Source organism: Arvicanthis niloticus, chromosome 6 (genome assembly GCF_011762505.2).
Source record: "Arvicanthis niloticus isolate mArvNil1 chromosome 6, mArvNil1.pat.X, whole genome shotgun sequence".
Classification (NCBI taxonomy): Eukaryota; Metazoa; Chordata; class Mammalia; order Rodentia; family Muridae; genus Arvicanthis; species Arvicanthis niloticus.
Window position 1 is genome coordinate 20097102 of NC_047663.1, and position 21332 is coordinate 20118433.

Genomic DNA, 21332 nt, shown 5'->3' on the forward strand with positions numbered 1-21332 from the left:
CCCACTGACACCATACTACGACCCACGGGTGAACTTTTTGCTCCTAACTCCTCGGATCCTACGGCCGGTGAAGATGGGGGGGGGCATCTAGAACAACCCAAGACTCGCTCTGAAATCCGGAAGGCCCTCGCCCGGCACCGAGACCCAAACGAGGCGGGGTACTCCCCCGCTATTTTCATATGTTGCAAACCTAGGAGCCTCTTTATTTTTTTTCTTTTTCGTTTTTGTAACATCCCCCTTCGCCCCCACCCCGCTTTAGCTTCAGGGTTGCAAAAGCAAAGCAATAAAAAAAAAAAAAAAAAAAAAAAACCTGCGCACACACTGAGACACACACCAGTGGCGACAAGGGAGAGTTGGAAAAACGCAGGAGAGGAGGAGGAGGCAGGAGACAGCAGGGATGGAGCAATGGGAGCGGGAGCAGACAGGATCCCTCACAGATCCCCCTCCGGCCTCAAGCTGCCTTGCACGCCCCGGCAGGAGAGCGAGGAGCCGGGCGAGCAGATGGAGTGGAGCTCGCTCTAGGCAGCTGGCTTGGCCGGAGACTGGAGGAGCCGCCAAGCGACCGGCTGATTGGAAGAGAAACGCAGAGCGATGGAGGCGGGGGTAGGAGGACGATTTCTCTGCGGGGACTGGCGGCGGCGTACACGCCCGGGTCGGGCGCTGCAGAGCTTGGCTAGCTTTCAACCCGCGCTCGGCGGCTCCAGCCCCGCGCACCCCCGCCCCCAGCCCTGCCGGCGGCCCCGCAGGTGAGTGTGAGCTGGGAGCAAGAAAAGAGCTAAATGTCAAAAACCGCCTGCCTTGAATAAAAAAAAAAAACGAAAACGAAAAATATTTTTTTTTATTATTCCTTTTTTTAAAATTTCGTGCAGCCCCCAGAGCGGTGGGAGGGAAGGGGTGAGGCTGAGTCGCCCGGAGGAGGCGGAGGGGCCAGGCGAGGCCGGGGCGGCCCGGGAGGCGGCGGCGCCAAGGCGGCTCTGACGGGCGAGCGCTCGGAGCGGCGCTGCGCTGCGCCGAGGCGGGCGGGCGGGCGGAGCGGGGCGGGCGGAGCGCGGCGCGTGGGGCTCGCCATTAGCCGTCGCTCCGCTTCGCCATCTCGGGCTTTGTCTGGAGACTGGCTGCCCCGGCGTCGGCAGCTGCGGAGCTGCGGCTCGGCTCTTCCGCCCGCTGTGCTGCCTGGTGCCCCCGGCCCTCACTAGCACCCACACGCTCGGTAAGTACGCCTCGGTGCCGCGGATTTCGGGGGAAAGGGGTTGCTCTCCGGCGGCGCCAATTTCCCTGCTCCATGCGCCCGGGAAGGCCTGGAGAGCCACGCCGGGCTGGATTGAACCGGCTCCCAGAGCGACTCTTCCGCCGGGGTCGGCGGCTCCGGGCCGATTCCCGGGTGTGAGGAGGAACGAGAGGGATTTTTGTTGTTTAGGGGACTAAGAATATATTTAAGTTTCACGGGCGTTGTTCGGCGGTAAGAGAACCGAGAGATAGGCGCCCAAACCTCGCACCGCGATCGGGGAGCGTGAGTCCCAAGCCGGTGGCCATGCTCCGGGGACCAGGGTGGTCGATAGCCCGCTCCCGGAGGCGGGATTGGGGAACAGATGAGGACTAGGCCGGAAAACCGAGCTTAAGCTGGGAGAGCCTGGAAGAGAGCTCCAGCGCAGGGCTGCCGGCACCCGCGAGGCTCGCCAGCCACCCCTTTGGGCACCCTCTCCACCGCCGCACCTCGGCCCTCCCTCCCGCGCCGGCCAAGCTTGCTAGTTCCCCCGCGGGGCTGGCGAGGTCGCTCTCGCCGCCTGCTTGCCCGCCCGCCTCGGCTCGCAGCCCCGCCGCCATCCGGGCGGCTGCGTGTCTCCCTGCCCCGGCCCCCCCCTTCCCCTTCCCCGGCGGCAGCTACAGCAGCAGCCGCCGCCGCCACTACCACCACCCCCCTCCCCTCCTTCCTTGCCTCCGCCTCGGCCGCCCGGGTCCCCCCAGCGCCCGCCCCTCCTCCCAGCTGCCCCCCGCGGAGCCCGCCCGGGCAGGCTGTGGGAGGGAGCGGAGCCGGCGAGGCGGGCGGGCTGGCGCTCGCTCCCCGGGGGTCGGTGTGCGCTCTACGGGGAAGGACGCGCTCGCTGCCCCGCTTCTCCCGCCCCCCCTCCCGCTCCTCCTCCTCCCTTCTCCCTCCTCCTCCCCGCTCCGGCGGCGGAGGCTGCTGCGGCGGCGGGGGGTGTGCGAGCTGAGGCCGGGGCCGGCGGGCGGGCGGGCGGGCTGCCTGCAGGCGGAGGGCGCTGTGCTTTGTGCTTTTCGCCGCGAGGAGCAGCAGGCAGCAGCCACAGCCGCCGCCGCCACAGCAGCAGCAGCAGCCGCCGCCCCAGCGCCGCCGCCGCGCCCGGAGGAGGAGCCGCTGCCGCCGCGGGAGGGAGTTGCGGCTGTGCCCGGCCGAGCGGGGGAGGGCGCCGCGCTCAGAGCCGGGAAGGGAGCCGCCGGAGCCGGGAGCTCAGAGGCCGCGCTGCGCCGGGTAACCGAGGCGGCGGAGGACGTGCGCCGGGGCCGGGGCTAGGGAGCGAGCCGCGGGTGCGGTAGACGCCGGGTGGTGATACCGGGAGAACTGTAGACGAGCTGATCGGGGCACGGGGAAGGGCGCCGAGAGCCGGGGGTGGGAAGGGCAGGAAGCGAGGCCCAAGTGAGGCCCCGGGCGGAGGAGCCCGCGCTTCTCCGGCCGACAGGCGCAGTTCTCGCCGGCCGCCGGAGGGGGCAGCGGGGCCGGTGAGCGAAGCGCCCCCGCCTCGCGGCCGCCGTCCTCCCGCCCTCTGCTTGGCTCGGCTCCCCGGAGGCCGGGGCGGGGGCGCCGGCAGGGCTGGGCCGCAGGCTCGGGGAGGAGGCGGCCGTTCCCGCCGCGGTCGCGCCTCTGCGCTGGGTTTCTTCTGTGCGTGGCTGGGTGGCGGCAGCGTCTCCGGCCCCGGGTGGTTCGGGGGCAGGGGACAAGGTAGGCCGCTTCTCCGACTGCTCGCCTGCCCCGACAGGCAGGGACCGCGCTAGGAAGTCGGGAGGGGGGAGCAGCGGGAATCCGGATCTGGTCCCCGGGGGCGGTCCGGCCGCTGCGCTCCCGGGCTGGCGGCGGCTGCGCTGCGTCCGGGTCCCCGCCGGGTTGCGGAGGCGGGGGGAACCGGCCGGGGGAAAGCGGGAGGAGGAGACTGGGGCGCGTGCCCGCTTCCGTGCCCGCGCGCGCCCTTTACCCGCCCTTCCTCCCCCGCCCTCCAGCCTGGGGCCTCCCCGGGGCGGGCGCTCAACGAGGAGGAGGAGGAGGAGGAGGAGATTTTTTTTTTTTTTGGCTGGGGTGGGGGAAGGAGGCCGGAGGGCGGGCGCTAGCTGCACGCGGGAGCTGGGAGCAGTCTCTCGCGTGGGCAGGGGAGGGCGCATGCGGCACAGGCTGGCTGTGGGGGCTGGGGTAGAGAAGAGGGGCTCACGCTTACACCTACGGATGAAGTCTATGAGACTCTTGATCGGGTCTCGTTGAGAGTGTGGACCTATGCCCCCTCCCACATGGGAGGGGGTGGGATAGAAAGTCCCTCTCCTCTCAGCCTTACTGAGTGGGTTTGGTATCTCTTCGAAAGGGTGAGGTGGCTTTGACCCCGGGTTTGCCCGGCCAGCGAGACCGAGGAGGTGGCTGGACAGCTGGAGAATGAACGGAGAAGCGGACTGTCCCACAGACCTGGAAATGGCCGCCCCCAAAGGCCAAGGTATGTGTCCCCAGCTTCTGCTCTCTTCAAACTTGTCTTTTTTCACACACAAGCTCTTCAGCCTCTAAAAAGTTCCTCTAGGCTTCGTTCTGTGTAGTGGCAGAGAGTCTTAAGTCTTAGAAAGTAAAGCATCTGTCAGATGGGGGTTTTGCCAAATCCAAATTACTGGGCCTTGAGTGTAGAACTTGTGTCTTTCTCAGTGAGGGGCACGGGGGAGACTCCTGCAAGCCAGCTTTCTTAGATTTTTGGTTAGCCTGAAGTATTATGCCTTCACCTTAGAGGAGGGGGAAAGATAAGATTTTCGTCAGAGACAGGTGGGAAGCAGGAAGGGGGTATTTTGGTGGTTTATGGCTCCAAGCCATAGGAATTAGAGATGCCTAGACCTAGCCACCTCTGTCAGTGGTGGAATGTTTATGAGTGGAGGTAGTATGAAACTGAGCATCTGGCAATGCTGGTGAGACATCAGGGGAGAGAGGATTATGAGTCCATGTGACCCTTTTCTGTGGAAACCCAGCCCAGGTTACCAGATGCAAATGAAAGTCAAGAGCTCTTTTGCATCCCAGCCCTGGATTCCCTCAGCCCAGCTTCCTTAGTAGCAGCAGCCACCAGCCTAGAGAGGCTCCAAGCTATCTCTGGGCTGCACTTCAGCAGCTGAAAATAATTGGCAACTTGGAATTCTGGGGTTCTCCAGAGAGCAAGGCCCTGAGAACTCTGTCCACCTGCTTGCCTTTTCTCAGAACTGCTGTGTGTGGCTCTTATGTTTGAATGCCATCTTTCTCAATTGCCAGAAATGCTGCTTTGGTCTTCCTTAAAGTGGCTATGAGGGGGTGGCGTGTATGCCTTTAATGTTGGTCTCCAGCTGTGCTGGAAAGACATCTTCATGGGGTGCCTTACTACTCACAGGCCAACCTCAGGCCCACATAGAGCATAACCACATTTAGATATGTTCCTTCCTGCTCCCCTCCTGTTCTGATGAGTTTTATCCATAGGCCCTTAATTATTAGACTTCCCACCCCATCTCTTACTGTAAATAGGGGCCCATGGCAGCCTAGCATGTTTGAAGGGATTGCTTTGAGGTGAGCAAGACAGGACTCCCAATGTAATGGTGCTTATCTATTTGGTCCAGAGTCCCTGCCCTGATCTAACAGGGCCACAGTTATTCTTGGGGCGGGGGCTGAGCCATGTCTAAGGAAAGATGCACTGGTTCAGATGAGAAGCAACCAGGGGCTTTGGGAAGGAGGGACTGAACTCAGAGGCTGGGAACAGATCAAGAGAAGAGCATGAGCCATGCTGACGATGCTCTTACATGTCACAGACCGTTGGTCCCAGGAAGATATGCTAACTTTGCTGGAATGCATGAAGAACAACCTTCCATCCAACGACAGCTCCAAGTTCAAAACCACAGAGTCGCATATGGACTGGGAAAAAGTTGCATTCAAGGATTTTTCAGGAGATATGTGCAAGCTCAAATGGGTGGAGATTTCTAATGAGGTAACTGCTTCCCACTTTTTGACATGTGTAAATACATACCCACATATGCTTTTTATCTCAGAGAAAATGGGGAAAGTGAAGGAAACCTGTCACTTTGGACAGAAGGTGTTCTCTGTCAGCTCTAATTTATGCCTTAGGGGAGGAAGTAGCCTAGGTGATAGCAGCAGACCAGAGCTCACAGTTCTGCCACAGTCTTCCTAGGTGGCCTTGGATACTTACTCTGGGTGTTGAATGAGATGCAGGCACAGAAGCTATATTGAAATCAGTCTGTGACTGCTCTTAGCTGTGTCCCAAGTACTTGAGCCTCTGCAGCAGGCACGAGCTAGCTTCTGGGTCGGAAGCTGCCTACAATGCATGCTGTTGCTTTGTCTCCTCCATTGAACTCCGTGTGGTAGAAGGCAGTGTAGCATTGTGAAAGCATGCTGTACTGTGGAGTGATGTTTCCTAAATTCCTGTCTCCCCATTTCTGCCCTCCAGGTAAGGAAGTTCCGGACATTGACCGAATTGATCCTCGATGCCCAGGAGCATGTCAAAAACCCTTACAAAGGCAAAAAACTCAAGGTGAGTTACCAGGAGGAGAGGCCCAGGGGTCAGGGAAGAGGGGTTTAAAGAATGGCTCGCATCTGACTCCACTTTCCTTTGTTCCAGAAACACCCGGATTTTCCAAAGAAGCCTCTCACCCCTTACTTCCGCTTCTTCATGGAGAAGCGGGCCAAGTATGCGAAACTCCACCCTGAGATGAGCAACCTGGACCTGACTAAAATCCTGTCTAAGAAATACAAGGAACTTCCAGAGAAGAAGAAGGTGGGGGGAGGAGGGGTTCAGGTGTGGGAGGGTAGTTATACTTTCAGGTGGGAGCAGCTGGTGTGGGTAGGTCAGTGGGTGGGGATAGGCCTTAGAGAGACAAAGGGATTCCACGTCGGGTGTAGGTGGGTCAACACAACAGAGTGTAGTGGTTTTGGAGGTCACCCTGGTATCTTTCCCCTCGTGGCCCCACACATGGTCAGACAGGACACATTGTAGGGGAGGACCCTGAAGGCTGCTCCTGTACCCCACAGCCAAACAGTCACGCTCCCTGTGAATCTGTGCAGCCATTCTCCTACCCACTATGATACTTCAGTAGACAAGAGACCTCAAGAAAGGGGATTGATTTATTGATTGTCTTGAGCAAGGAATCAGGGCCCAGGAGTGGAGTATCTCTAGTCTTCCTGCTAATGATGCTGGAACACACTTGAGTTTGGAACCTCTGCCACCCTCCAGTGCGCTTCCCCTGCCACATCATATAAGTGAGCTTGTCTTCCCCAGTTCAAGGGCACACGGGCTCTCCTTGCCTCAGGCTGCTTCCTCCTACAGAAATGGACCACTGTTCAGATTGTCAGGGATGTATCCCTTTAGGTAAAAGTTGGCCAAATCTCCTAGGCAGAAATGGACAAGCTCAGGAGGTTCCCTGGAAGCCAGGAAGGGAAATACTGAAGGGAGTTCAACACACGAAAGAAATGAGATGGGAGAGAGCCAAACACAAGGAGGAGATGCTGGGTGATAAGACCAGTCAAGGGTGTCAAATGATGGGCAGCAGGGTACAAAGGATGCACACTGGTGGGCAGAGGACACAAAGTTGGACAGATTATCCGGCTGAGCACTCTCATGCCCTTACTGCTAAATCCAAAACGGAATAGACTTGGTTGGGTAAAAACAGCTGTCTGTGGCCCATTCCCAAGCCCGAGTAGCGTTAACTGGCAGAGTTGACCATGGGTGAGGACTTGGGACAGTGACTACACACACCACCAAACCCGAGGGATGGGAGGGAGAGGCTGAGAAGCAGACCCGAGGAGGGACAGAGAAACTGAGTGGAGAAAGCTTAGGCATAGGTGCACTGATTTGGGCCTCTCTCACAATGGCCAGTCGGGCGAGTGTGAGCCTTCAGGTAAGTCACTTCACTACTCCTGACTGAGGTGTAGAGGGTGAACCTTGAGATGCCTTTTTAGTTCCAGTCTGAGGAAGACTGAGTGCCCCAGGGAGGCTGTGCTCAGTTCCTGGTTTCCATTGGGAAGTGTGGTGGAAGTGAGCTGCCTCCTTGCTTGTACCTGGTGTGTCTTACAAGAAGGAGTCTGGTTCGGTTGTGAGCCTCTCGTCCTCTCCAGTGCTGTCTTGACCTAGAATTGAGAGAGGAAGGAAGGAGGAAGATGTTATGCAAGAGGGAAGAAGGGTTCTAAAAGCCTAAGCCTGGGGATGAGGCAGGAGGGGACAGTGACCAGGAATATGAGAAATGCCGGAGACCCAGAACTGATGGATGGGAGAGACTCCAAATTTAGACCGGTTATTGGGAGGTGATTTGTTGTAAGAACTCATTCCGTGCCTCTTTAACAATACCCTCTGCGGCCTTAAAAGCAGAGCTTTGCCTTCCTAGTGTTGTCAGCCACCCCAGGGGGGACAGACCAACATCAGCTGCCACAGGGTGGGAAGGGGGGCCAACAGCAGCCAGAGAGAACTCCTTGAGACTCATGGGAGTTCTGTGGTATTGGAGAAAGGGCTGGTTAGCCCTAACCTGATACTGATCACCTAGTGGGTGATGTGATGTCCCCTGGCTTCTGGGACATTCTGTCTTAATATGGAGATGGGTGTCTGGGAGTCTCCCTGTAAATGCCACTATCTGGCTGTTAGTCACCAGGCCTAGTGTAAGTCAACTCACTGGAGGCAGTCAGGAGGGTGGCTTTTTCTAGATCTGGGTGAAGTAGACCTTGGGTCCTGGATGACCCCATCCCCTCCTCCCCTCAGATGAAATATATTCAGGACTTCCAGAGGGAGAAACAGGAGTTCGAGCGAAACCTGGCCCGATTCAGGTAAGGCAGAGGAGGGCTATGGGGCACTGGGTGTGGTAGGATAAGCATACTGGCTGGAGACTAGAACTGACCTTCCGTGAAACTTGGAAGTCTTCTGTAGACTGTAGTGTCAGGTTCAGGGGCAGGGACAGGTTGCCAGCCACTAACTTCCACCGAGCTTCAGCAGGAAGGCCTAAAAGGCTTGGCTTGGGCAACTAGCTAGGGTCTGCCCTAGCGGTGTCCCCTGCTGACCCTTGCTCCGGTCCCCTGGTTAGGGAGGATCACCCTGACCTTATCCAGAATGCCAAGAAGTCGGACATCCCCGAGAAGCCCAAAACTCCCCAGCAACTGTGGTATACCCATGAGAAGAAGGTGTATCTCAAAGTGCGGCCGGATGTGAGTGTCTGGCCAAAGGGTAGGGGTGGAGGGCACACGGCGGTGGCAAGGGGGGAGCCGCGCCTGGTGGCTGGGTATGGTGCAGGGGAGCAGGAGAGGAGGCCCCCTCCCCAGGGGGGATTGCATGGACAGGGCCTGGGCCAGCTGGCGTGCGAATGAGTGTGTGTGTGAGCCTGCCCCTTGCACCAAGGCGGATCCCTGCCTCTCCACCTTACCCTCCTGGCCTGCGGTGGACACTTGCGTGACCTCCTGTGGCCCGAGGGGGCGGGGCCTCTGTGCCCCTCCCCCCCCTCCCCTGCCCCTGGCTGCCTGTGTGTGTCTGACGGCTTTTGGTTTGCAGGCCACTACGAAGGAGGTGAAGGACTCCCTGGGGAAGCAGTGGTCTCAGCTCTCGGACAAAAAGAGGCTGAAATGGATTCATAAGGCCCTGGAGCAGCGGAAGGAGTACGAGGTTAGGTTTCCGCTGCGCTCCGCCCCATCCGGCTCTTCACGAGCCTTTGCCCTCTGACTCGTGTCACTGCGTTCTGCACGTGGCAGTCGTTCCCTGACCTTCTATTGAGGGAGGGGCCTTTTGGGCCCCTCGCCTCTGCCCCTACCATCTCACAAGCCCCGTCCCACCGAGAGATCTCAGGCTAGGGCAGAGCAGGACACCATATTGCAAATGACACACAGACACACGGCCATTCCCAGCTTTGCTCCCTGCCTCCCCTCCCCAGCGGCTCTCCCCCTTATGGTGTCCCAGCTAACCCCACACCCCATTACCCTCCGCTCCCCTACCTCGCTCTGCAGGAGATTATGCGTGATTATATCCAGAAGCACCCCGAGCTAAACATCAGTGAGGAAGGTATCACCAAGTCCACCCTCACCAAGGCCGAACGCCAGCTCAAGGACAAGTTTGATGGACGACCCACCAAGCCACCTCCGTGAGCACTGCCCCGGATGGGTGGGCGAGTGGGCAGTCAGGGAGTTGGGTTAGTGAAGAACTTGAACCCAGTTTCGACAGCAAGAAGACCTGTGGTCCATTTGCTCATGGACATGCCTTCCTCTGGATTCAATAGGAACAGCTACTCCCTGTACTGTGCAGAGCTCATGGCCAACATGAAGGATGTGCCCAGCACAGAACGTATGGTGCTATGCAGCCAGCAGTGGAAGCTGCTCTCCCAGAAGGAAAAGGATGCTTATCACAAGAAGTGTGACCAGGTGTGCGGGGCAGGGCCAGGCCAGGCCACCCTGATCTCTGGGTCTTGACTTGGGGTTTCAAGCATGAGGTTTGCCCTACCTGGGCTCAGTTACTCACTGATTGCAGGTGCCTTGGCCACCTGCCTTCAACTTGTGCCATGTTTAGCCTCCTTGTCTGTCGAAGTAGACAGCTCAGGCCTCTTGGTTCCCATCTTCAGGGGGTGAGGTTACACCCCAGTCCCTAGGGGCCTGCTGAGGATTACTGCCCCGGGGTAATAGAGGCTGCCCCCAACTGACTGAATCCCCTTACTCTCCTAGAAAAAGAAAGATTATGAGGTAGAGCTGCTGCGGTTCCTTGAGGTAAGTAGCACCATCTTGAGGTGGACAGAGGGCGGATTTGGCAGGCATTCTGGAGTCCAGTGAGCCTGCCTGCTGCAGCCCCATGGCCTTCTTCCTACCCAGAGCTTGCCCGAGGAGGAGCAGCAGCGGGTCCTGGGGGAGGAGAAGATGCTGAATATCAATAAGAAGCAGACCACCAGTCCAGCCTCCAAGAAGCCTTCACAGGAAGGTGGCAAGGTGAGTGCCACAGGACAGTGGGGGAGGGGCCTGGGTTGGAGCCGATCACGTGAGGCTGATGGTAATTGTACCTCTCTCCCTCTCCGTGCTTCCCTTAGGGTGGCTCTGAGAAGCCCAAGCGGCCTGTGTCTGCCATGTTCATCTTCTCAGAGGAGAAGAGAAGGCAGCTACAGGAGGAACGACCTGAGCTCTCAGAAAGCGAGCTGACCCGTTTGCTGGCCCGCATGTGGAACGACTTGTCGGAGAAGAAGAAGGTCAGGCCTTGGAGAGACCTCCACTGATCTTCCCTAAGGGTCTCCTGGGCCACTTCTATGTGCGCAGTTAAGGCCGCTCCCAGGCACCTGAAGTGGATCACATGTGTACCCGGGCTCAGATGCTGGGGCGGGAGCTGGAAGAAGGGAAGCTCTCAGCCGGCTTGTTGGCTCCCTTGGAGAGCTGCCCCATGGGTGGGGCGGAGCTTGTGGCACGTCACTGCTGCCCACGGTTTCTACCGGCCCCGCCCTCACTGGGAGCCCGCTATAAATGCTGGGCGGGCTTAGCGCGCCCCCTAGGGGTGGCCCGAATGCTAACGTCGTTGCTTGTCCTATAGGCTAAATATAAGGCCCGGGAGGCTGCGCTAAAGGCTCAGTCTGAGAGGAAGCCAGGCGGGGAGCGTGAAGATAGGGGCAAGCTGCCTGAGTCGCCCAAGAGAGCTGAGGAAATCTGGCAGCAGAGTGTCATCGGAGACTATCTAGCCCGCTTCAAGGTAGCAGAGAGTGGGGAAGGATTGGTTTATGGTCTCTAACAACAGAACCCCTCCTGAAACTGATAGCCCCGGTTTGTATCTTAGAATGACCGGGTGAAAGCCTTGAAAGCCATGGAGATGACTTGGAACAACATGGAGAAGAAGGAGAAGCTGATGTGGATTAAGAAGGCAGCAGAAGACCAAAAACGATATGAGGTGGGAAGGACCAAGGCCCCCTGCCTCCATGTAAATAAATGGTGCTGGACCAGAAGGGCCAGCTTTGGTTAGGCCCCTGAGCCAGTCGCTTAACTTCCAGCCTGTCATAGGTGGTGGTCAAGGTACCAGCCTCTTGGGTGATTCTTGGGGGAGTCTACTTCTGTTCAGAAAGCATTTTGAAACGGTCCTCTTCATGCAGTGACTTGTCCAGCAGTTGCTTCAAGAAGAGTCTTGCTATGGATCCCAGCTAGCTACCATTACCAACTCTAGATCCTCCTGCCTTAATGAGTGCTGGCCTTTCAAACCCCATCCCAGGCAGTTTCTCCCCTGCCAATGGGGTGGGGAGTGTGGGTGTGAGTGTGACCTCTCCATGTCTCTCCACAGAGAGAGTTAAGTGAGATGCGGGCCCCTCCAGCTGCTACAAACTCTTCCAAGAAGATGAAGTTCCAGGGGGAGCCCAAGAAACCTCCTATGTAAGCCCGAGGCTGGAACCTCTCCTGGTGTAGACAGGACTAGAAGGTGACTTGCTTAGGACCCTGACTGTGCCTGTCCTCCCACCCTGCAGGAACGGTTACCAGAAGTTCTCTCAGGAGCTGCTGTCTAATGGGGAGCTAAATCACCTGCCGCTCAAGGAGCGCATGGTAGAGATTGGTAGCCGCTGGCAGCGCATCTCCCAGAGCCAGAAGGAGCATTATAAGAAGCTGGCCGAGGAGCAGCAGAGGCAGTACAAGGTGCACCTGGACCTCTGGGTCAAGGTGAGAGACGGCAAAGGCACCTGGGAAGGGAAGGGAGACAGGTACATGAGCTGTCCTCGTTCATAGCTCCAACAGTGACTAGGAAGCCCCGCAGGGCAATGGGTACTGAAGTTTTTAAAGCTAAGCAAACCAAGGTATTAAGTCATTTGCCAAGGTTCCATAGTAGACAATTCAAGTAGACTGCATTTTCTTTCTTCCAGCCAGGACCAGGAGACTTCTAGGGTCTGGCTCAGCTGTCAGTCTCTGGCAGTCTCCACTGCTTTTGTTGAATAGTCAGATCTGTCCAGGGAGACTTGCCTGCCACTCAGATAGGCTAACCAAATACCCAGAGAGGTGGCGGGAACTAAATACTCAAGAATTTTGTCAGTCTCTGTCATTTCACCCATGGATGGCTCAAAAACTAGGGTCCAGGTGTGCTTGATGCTAGGCCTCGTGAGTCATGGGGGAGGCTTTGCAGCTAGAGAAGCCCTAAGTGTGGCGCTACCATTCCAACATAGCAGTTGAGGGGGATTGCTATGACAATTACTCAGAGAGCGGTGCCTTGACAGAATCAGAAGCTATGTTCTGAGCCCCAAGGCTCTCTGAGGGGATCTAGTAGGGGGCTGAGTGTCCGGGAGCTCTGCCCAGTGAACGTCAGTGGCGAACATAGCCAGCCGTAGAGCCAGGTTGATCTAATTCCCAGCTCTCTCTCTCTCTCCCCCAGAGCCTGTCTCCTCAGGACCGAGCAGCGTACAAAGAATATATCTCCAATGTGAGCAAGAGCAAGGCAGTGGAGGGTGGGTGTTGGAGGGGCTCTGCAGGGGCTGGGACTCACTTCCGCCTCCTCCCCATTCCCATCCTTTCTGGCAGAAACGTAAAAACATGACTAAGCTTCGAGGCCCAAATCCCAAGTCTAGCCGGACCACCCTGCAGTCTAAGTCGGTAAGGAGCCCTCCAAGATGGGTGGGTGGCTTTGGGCAGGGCCTGGCGAGGCAGATGTATCGGGCTGCTGATGCCTCTCCACACCTCCCAGGAGTCCGAGGAGGACGACGACGAGGAAGATGAGGATGATGATGACGAGGAGGAAGAGGAAGACGATGACAACGGCGACTCGTCTGAGGATGGCGGGGACTCTTCTGAGTCGAGCAGTGAAGATGAAAGCGAGGATGGGGATGAGGTGGGTAGGCAGCCTGATGGGCGGGAGGGTTGTGGACCACAAGGAGGGCCACGGGGTGACGGCAGGGTCTTTATTCTCCCAGAATGATGATGATGACGATGATGAAGATGACGACGAGGATGATGATGAGGATGAAGACAATGAGTCTGAGGGCAGTAGCTCCAGCTCTTCATCTTCAGGGGACTCCTCAGATTCTGACTCCAACTGAGGCTCAGCCTCCACCCCAGGCAGGCAGGCAGCCAAGGAGAGCCACGGCAGAGCTCACCTCCCCAACTGACAACCTTGTCTCTCCCTATGTTCTGTCCCCTGTACTCCCCATACTCCCCCACTTACTTCCTTTCCTTTTTAAAAAAAAAACAAAAACAAAAACAAATCAGTGGGGGGTAGGAGGTTGCTGGAGCCCAGGCTAGGACTCTGCAGCCTTGGAGCCTCAGCTTCAGGGGTTCTCCAGGGACAGCAACCATCAGACTGAGCCAGCGCTGGACCGGCCCGCCCGGCCCCTCTTCTGCACTTGCGGTTCCGGCATGGACAATGGACCGGGGTGTTTGGGGGTGGGAGCGTGTCCTAAAGAGTTTGGTGAGGCCCTCCGCCTGCAGCAAGGTGGATGTTTGGGGGGGGGGGGCCTTTCCTTCCAAGATGGGCTTGCCACCTGAACCCCTAAATTGAACTGGAGGGAGAGAAGGGTGCTGCCTTCAAGAAAGCAGGCAGTGTCCCTGTCCCTCTTCCCTGCCCCTGCAGGAAGGAGCTGCCTGGACCCGTTCATGGGGGAGGGGCAGAGTGTTTTTTATATATGTGTATATATTTTTTTTTTAAGCTCTGAGCTGTCAACGAGACGTTTCCTACCGATCTCGGCTGCCGTCTCTGTTGTCATTTCTGGGAGTGGGAGGGCTTGGGGTGGGGTGGATTGAGACTTAAAAAATGGTCTTGATATGCATAGAATGTGATGAGGCTGTGTGTGTGTGTGTGTGTGTGTGTGTGTGTGTGTGTGTGTGTGTGTGTGAAAGAGAAAGCGCGATACATACAGCATGGCTGCACCTGTGGATGAGAGAGAGTGTGTGGCTGTCTGCCTGTGTGTCTAGGGAGCTATCCTAGAACCCACCTCTTTGAATCTGGAAAAGGGGTCGGTAAAGGCCTGGGAGATGGTGTCCCTAGCAGGAACAAACCAAGCCTGCCCCTCCCTGCAATCTTCCACTGTGCCTGCCCTCTGGGTCCACTGTGGAGGGCACAGAAACCACCTGATGCTTCCTATACTAGTTTGCCTCTGCCGAGGCCATGTACCCCTGAGCTGCTGCAGGTCTGTGCTGTCCAGCAGGAAAGTAGGAGGGGCAAACCATGGCATGAGCCTTAAAGCTTTTCTCTGGTCCCCTGGGTGGGCTTTAGGAAGTGTCCTGAGATTCTTTTACCTACATGTTTCCTGCCTTGCCCGATAGATATCCTCTGGCTAGCCCCATTTCCTTTGATTTCTCAGGTCTGCTCCACCTCTCCTGCCTCCACCTCTGCCTGTATTTGGGGAAGAGGCTGCAGAAGGTGCTTTCTGCAACTGGTCCTCTATCTAACCCCTTGCCAGCAACTTCAGACCTTCTGGGGTCAGTCCCTTGACTTTATAAGCCAAGTCACCTTACCTGTGGTGATTTTCATTTTTATTATATTGGCCAGAATTTTTGTTCATCTTACTGGGTTTTATGCTGCCCCATCTTTTGCCTCTTTAATCAAAACCAGGGCTGGGAAGTAGGCTCTTCACAGAAAGTAGGCTGCAGCCCAGCTGCCAGTCCCTCTTGAAGGCAAAGACATTTATTTGCCTGGACTGTGTGGATTTCTAAAGAGAAGATTCTCTCTCCCACCCTCATCCCCCACCCCCCACACCCCCACCGTCCTTATTCTAAAGTTTAGTGCCAGGGTTTTAAGTTCCGAGAGGGCTTGCAGAGAAGCCCATCTCCTTGTTTGAACACCCTGGGCTGTTACACTTGAGTGAAATGTGTTTTCACTTTGAACAACTTTGAACACGACATGTGTTCCTCCCATTGCAAGTATTGGAACATTCTTACAGACAGGGCTGCGGGGGTAGGGGTGTTGGTGCTGTCAGAGGTTGCCCAGGGTATATTTTAGCACTTGGGACCCTTCTCCTTTTTCTAATATTTAAGGAGTATTTTGTAGGTTTCAACAACCACCACACTTGAATTTGTACCGGGGGAGCAGCTTAGACATGTCTGTCCCAGATTAAGGCCCACTGTGGAAGTTTTGTTTCCCCTTTTTTTGTATAATAAAGTGAAAAACAAAGGATTGACTTCTGTCTGGTCACTGGAATAAATAAGTGGGTGGCAGGGGTGATCCCAAAATAGGCTTGACATAAAGCCCTTGAAGCCAGCTTGTTTGTCCTTTCTGGAGCCATTTTCCTGAAGATTTCTACAGGTGACCTGCCTTCACCTTGTTCCAGAACTTTCTCAATTCAGCCTGTTCACTTGGGCTTGGGAAGTGGCAGAGTAGACACATTTTCACCTAGAGGGCAGTGCTTCAGGAAACAACCACTGGGGTGAAGGGTTCCTCCAGGCCTTCCTTGCAAGCCCTTTAGGAAGAGCCTGGCTTAGCTGTGACTCCCCTAACTCTCCCCAGACTTCTGCTGTGAAGCTGCTGGACTTCCCTGCACAGGTTTTGACTAGGTTCCTGGACAGGTAACTGGGTAAAAGGTATGGATCTATGCAAAAAGCTCCCACTGATGCTATTCCACACTTAAGGAGTCCCCACTCCTTCCCCAGAGTCTGTTCTCCAGTCATTAGCATACTTTACTCCAGGGGACATTTGCCTGTATGTCACTCTCTGACTCTGCTTCTGTTAGCCCTCACGAGTCATTCCTTCCTAGATATTCATGTATCTCTTCTGAACCTCTAGTTTTTACCCATAGGAAGCCATTCAAAAGGCAGTATCCAATCAGGTATGATAGCACATGCCTGCAATCTCAGCCCTCAGGAGGCTGAAACTAGAGAAGAGCTATGAATTCAAAACTAGACTGTCCTAGGAGCGAGATTGTCTCCCCCAAATAAAAGGTTCCATCTGCAGGCACTGCTTGCTGTGGCTTAAATGTTTCCTCAAAACTCAAATTGAAACCTATAGTGATAATGGTAGGAACATATTAAAATTTACATTGTGTGGCGGGCGGTGGTGGCCCACACCTTTAATCCCAGCACTTGGGAGGCAGAGGCAGGCAGATTTCTGAGTTCGAGGCCAGCCTGGTCTACAGAGTGAGTTCCAGGATAGCCAGGACTACACAGAGAAACCCTATCTCGAAAAAAAAACAAACAAAAAAATTTTACATTGTGTGTGTGTGTGTGTGTGTGTGTGTGTGTGTGTTAGTACAAAGAACAACTTGTTGGGTTCAGTTCTTTTTGTACTACATGAGATCTCAGGGATGAAGCTCAGGGCATTATGATTGGTAGCAGGCACCTTTACCTGCTGAGCCATCTCATCGGCCCCATGAAGTGGGACCTCCAGGAGATGATATGATTACAAGAGTCTGTCCCTCAGAAATGGATTAAAGCATTATGAGAGTTGGGGGCCTGATGAAAAGGGTGAGTTTGGCCACCTTTGCCCCTGTCCTGTATGTGCTTGTCGGAGCACAGTCCCATCGTGTTGATAAGAGCTGTGGAAGCTGTATGTATAAGGTTTATAATGTACCCAGTCTGCAGCACTTTGTGACAGTAACAGAAAGTTATCTAAGATCTGATTCTTGTGCAGATGTGTAGACATTCAACTACCTAGCAGTCTCCATGCCTCTCCCTGCCTCACATCCGAGTTTTTAATCTATCACCTGGAGCTATTACTGTCTCTAAACCCCTCTCAAACTCATCTCCCCTCTCTGCACGCAACAGGCAAAATTGTCTTAAAGCCAAATTTGAAACTGGGTGTGGTGAGATATCACTGTAATCCTAGTACTCAAGAGGGTAGGTCAGGAAGACTGCCTGGGATTTGAGACCAGCCTGATCCTAGCTCAAAAAACCCAAACACACAAATCTAAGGTGACGCTTACCTTAGAAGCTACTTAGAAGTACAAGAGTTCAAGACCAGCCTGGGATTAATATAGACAGACAGACCTAGTTGCAAGGAAGAGAGAGGGAGAGGGAGAGAGGAGAGACAAGCTGGGTGTGAAATCTCAGAACTTGGTCAGCTGAGGCAGGAAAATTACAAGTTTGAGGCCAACTAGGGCTACACAAACACAACAACCAAAAACCCAATTAAAAAAAAAATCTAGGTGTGGTGACATATATTTAATCTCAACACTCTGTGCGGAATTCTCCCCCAACCCCATACCCAGAAGGTTGTTGCTGAAACATTACATGTTCTAGGCCAACCTGGGGTACACAGAGAGAACTTGTCTTCAAAACAAACAATCAAGATCTATGATTACTTCTCTATTCAAGACTTATTGTGAGGGTTGGGGATGTAGTTCAGTGGCAGAGTGCTTGCTTAATGTGCACAAACCTATGACTTCCATCCCTGGCACCACAAAAATAAATACCATGTTTTTGAAGGCTGGCCCAGTAGTCTCTTCTTGCAATCCCAATATTGAGAAGTGGCAAAATAAAGATCAGGAATTAAAGGTCATCCTTGGCTACACAGTCAGTTTGAAGCCAACCTGGACTATATATAAGATACTGTCTCAAAAAATTACACACACACACACACACACACACACGCACACACACACTTCTCTCTCTTTTACCACATTCTTCCTAATCACTCACAATGGTCCAGCCAAGGGCTCTGTCTTCTGTGACTCAAGTATGTGTATCAGAGGCCTTTGAATGTTGTTTTTATTGAGACAGGGTTTCTCTGTGTAGCCCTGGCTGTCCTGGAACCCACTCTGTAGGCTGGCCTTAAGCTCAGAAATCCGCCTGCCTCTGCCTCCCTAGTGCTGGGATTAAAGGCGTGTGCCACCACCCCCTCTTCTTTGCACTTCTTGTTCTCTTCCTGGAATTCTATTCTCCCAGCAATCCACAAAGCTGATTTTCTCATTTTCCAGGCCTCAGCTCAAACATCACCTCACAGACAACCAGTGTCTCTAGAGGCCTTCATCTCCTTGCTTGTGGATTTACCCATTTGTGGTCTCTTTCCCCAAGTTGAAGACAGTTAACTTGCTTGTTCATCAGTCATCCGGCATCTAAATTGCTCTTGAATAATTTGATGTCTAAGAAAAAATGTCCCAAGTAAGGGACTGATGAACTGTAGACTGCAGGCCACGAAAGCAAGGACAGGCCTAACACTTCTGCTGGCCGCTCTGCCCCAGCTCCAGCCATACCAGTCCTCTATGGCTCAAACACACAACACCCCTGTAATCTTTTTATTTATTTATTTATTTATTTATTTTTATTTTTCAAGACAGGGTTTTTCTGTGTAGTCCTGGCTGTCCTGGAACTCACTCTATAGATGAGGCTGGCCTTGAACTCAGAAATCCGCCTGCCTCTGCCTCCCAAGTGCTGGGATTAAAGGTGTGCACCACCACTGCTCCACCACTGTAATCTTTCTGTCTAGAATACGTTATGTGTATGTAGAGCACTGAATTCATAGCAACTGTGGTTCCTCAGATGTCACCTACTTTTTCTTTTGAGAGTCTCTCATGTGCAAGTTGCCTGTTTGTTTGGCTGGCCAGTGGCCCACTAACCCACTGATCTGTCTGCTCTCACCTTTCCAGCTCTGGGGTTCCATGTGCCACCACATCTGACTTTTTCCACTGAAGTTTTAGAAATTGAACTGAGGACTTTGTGCTTATCAGACAAGACAAGCATTTCACCAGCTTAGGAATTTCTCCAGCCTCTCTGCCTAATCCTCTTTGCCTAATGATTCAGGACACTGTTTATCTCTTTAGTTTATTTATCTTTTTCTATTGATTTATTTATTTGGTTTTTCTAGATGGGGTTTCTTGGTATAGTCCTGGCTATCCTGGAGCTAGCTCTGTAGACCAGGCTGGCCTGCAAACTCACAGAGATCTGCCTGTGTCTGCCTCTCCAATGCTGGGATTAAAGGTGTGCATCACAATCACTCAGCTTAGGACATCATTTAAGAGTCTTTCTAAGATGGAGAGTGGTGGTACATACCTTTAATCCCACAGCAGTGGAGGTGGAGGCATTTAGATCTCTGTGAGCTCAAGGCCAGCCTACATAATGAGACTTTGTCTCAAACAACAACAATTGAAAAAAAAAAAAAATGTCTGGGAGCTAGAGAGGCTCACTGTTAACATCACTGGCTGCTCTTCCAGAGGACCCAGGATCAATTTCTAGCACCCACCATGGGGCTTCACAACTGTCTGTAACTCCAGGTCTAGAAGATCTAGTGCTCTCTTGTGGGTTTTTCAGGCACTGCATGAAGGTGGTGCAAATACATTCAAGCAAGCAAAAAAAGTCTCTGGGCAGGGTAGGGAGGTGCATCTTTCTGCCCTTTGTTTCCTCAGCAGATTGGATACCTTCTATGCCAGGCTTTGCTGGACTGCAAGCTCTACCAAGAACTCTGTGTTTCCTTTGCTTTTTACTGTAACCCTAAGGATTCACACACAGCCAGATTCAGCTCAGGCCTTAGTATTTGTTAACTGGTACAGATCCAGGCCATGTGCCCAAAGATCACCACCATACAGCAGCCATGGCCAAGTGCTCAATGAATTGAATGGGTTATTACTTGGAAGTTCGGTATGAATGTGTCCTGAATAGGACACATTCAGAGAAACAGAGAGGAGCCAGAAGGGTTCTTCTGAATGTGCAAATGCCTGAAGGCAAAGAAAAAAAATTTTTTTAAGATTTATTTATCTATGTTATATATGAGTACACCATTGCTCTCTTCAGACACACCAGAAGAGGGCATGAGATCCCACTACAGATGGTTGTGAGCTACCATGTGGTTGCTGGGAATTGAACTCAGGACCGCTAGAAGAGCAGTCAGTATTCTTAACCACTGAGCCATCTCTCCAGCCCGAAGGCAAAGATTTTAAGGCATTATTTTGATAAGGAAAAACAAACAGTATTACTATGAAGAATCCTGAAATGGAGGTGAGGAACTGGTGAGGTCTGAGGCTATGCTCTGGCCACTTCCAAAAGCCTGCCTCACTGAGTCTCCACTATTTGGTCCCATAGTGATCCTGGTTTCTCTGAAATCAAATCTATCATCTTATCAGGTCCTCCAACAACTTCTTGTCTTCAAGATCTTTTCAGAGTCTCCTTCACTCAATACAGGGAGGTCAGCCGGCTAGATTCCAGAATACAGATCGATGTTGTATACACACAAGTCTGGCTAGAGGATGCCCACAGTTCTCCTCAATGTCTGTATGGCTCAACCCCACAAACTCCACCATGTACTTGAACCTGTATGGTCTTCCAGCCTACTCATATCCTGCTGCTGACTGCCCCACATCTCCCTATGTTCCAGCCAGCCCTTAGCCTAATCCATATTCTGTCTCTGTCTTTCTCCTTCCCCCACCTCCCCCCAGGATGCCACTATGTCCTGAGACAGAAAGTTACTCTGACCAGGCTGGCCTCCAACTCAGATATGAGGCTGCTTCTGTCACCACACCTGGCTACATTGTCTTTGTTTCCGGGGCTGGTGTTCAATCTGATTCACATTCTGAAATTTATGATTATGTAGGTGCCACTGTGGCCTTTCCTGATCATTCTCTTCGAACCCTTGATGTCTTCTACCCACCTCTGAAGCCTCTTTCCAGTTTTAACCACAGGAATGTCCAATTATTTTCCTTCATGTCTTCCTACCTAGGGGAGACTGTGACTCCCTGAGGAAGCACAATTGTCCTTCCTGGTCCATCTTTGTGTTTTAGAATCGGGATTGTGCTGTTAACATTTTTTTTTTTTAATGTTAAGTTTGTAATAACAGTAAAGACATTATAAAGAATTGTTTAAAAATAGAAGGAAAACTGAAATAACAGCCAGTGCCAGAGAGATGGCTCAGCTTTTAGAGGCTAGACTCACAACCAAAAGGGCAAACGTTTGGTTCCCAACACCCACACCTGTCTCTCCAGTTTAAAAAAAAAAAAAAAAAAGACAGAGTAACAATTGGTATGTCAGCCTTCCCGCACTCCGGAGGCTGAGGCAGGATGGGCTACATAATGAGACCATGTGTCAATGGAGTGAAAACAAAAGACAATACTAGTTAAGATTACCAGACACCTAAGAGTCTCTCATAAACTGACTTCCATGTTAGCATGTGCTGTTTCTGAGACAGGGCTTCACTAAGTAGCCCGGGAAGTATTTATGTAGATCAGGCTGGCCTCAACTCTCAAGGATCCTCCTGTCTCTACTTCCTTAGTGTTGTGGTAAAAGG

General features: G+C 53.6%; 1 protein-coding gene across 6 annotated transcripts; it reads left to right on the plus strand.

Annotated features, from left to right (window-relative positions):
• The first annotated feature begins 629 nt into the window (after positions 1-629).
• On the plus strand, positions 630-13868 carry Ubtf (upstream binding transcription factor). Of its 6 annotated transcripts, none has more exons than XM_034504679.2 (21): positions 630-746; positions 3585-3710; positions 5026-5201; positions 5679-5762; positions 5850-6005; positions 7977-8041; positions 8296-8416; positions 8757-8867; positions 9206-9339; positions 9475-9616; positions 9914-9955; positions 10058-10171; positions 10270-10425; positions 10761-10916; positions 11001-11111; positions 11496-11584; positions 11677-11866; positions 12570-12617; positions 12716-12787; positions 12879-13022; positions 13105-13868. In XM_034504679.2, exons 2-21 carry the CDS (start codon positions 3653-3655, stop codon positions 13228-13230), a joined length of 2295 nt encoding a protein of 764 aa, XP_034360570.1. In that variant the 5' UTR covers positions 630-746; positions 3585-3652; the 3' UTR covers positions 13231-13868. The 6 variants fall into 6 exon arrangements, with proteins under 6 accessions (XP_034360570.1, XP_034360577.1, XP_034360573.1 ...); XM_034504680.2 differs by lacking the exon at positions 630-746 and adding an exon at positions 1071-1210; XM_034504678.2 differs by lacking the exon at positions 630-746 and adding an exon at positions 2344-2488.
• Positions 13869-21332: the final 7464 nt, after the last annotated feature.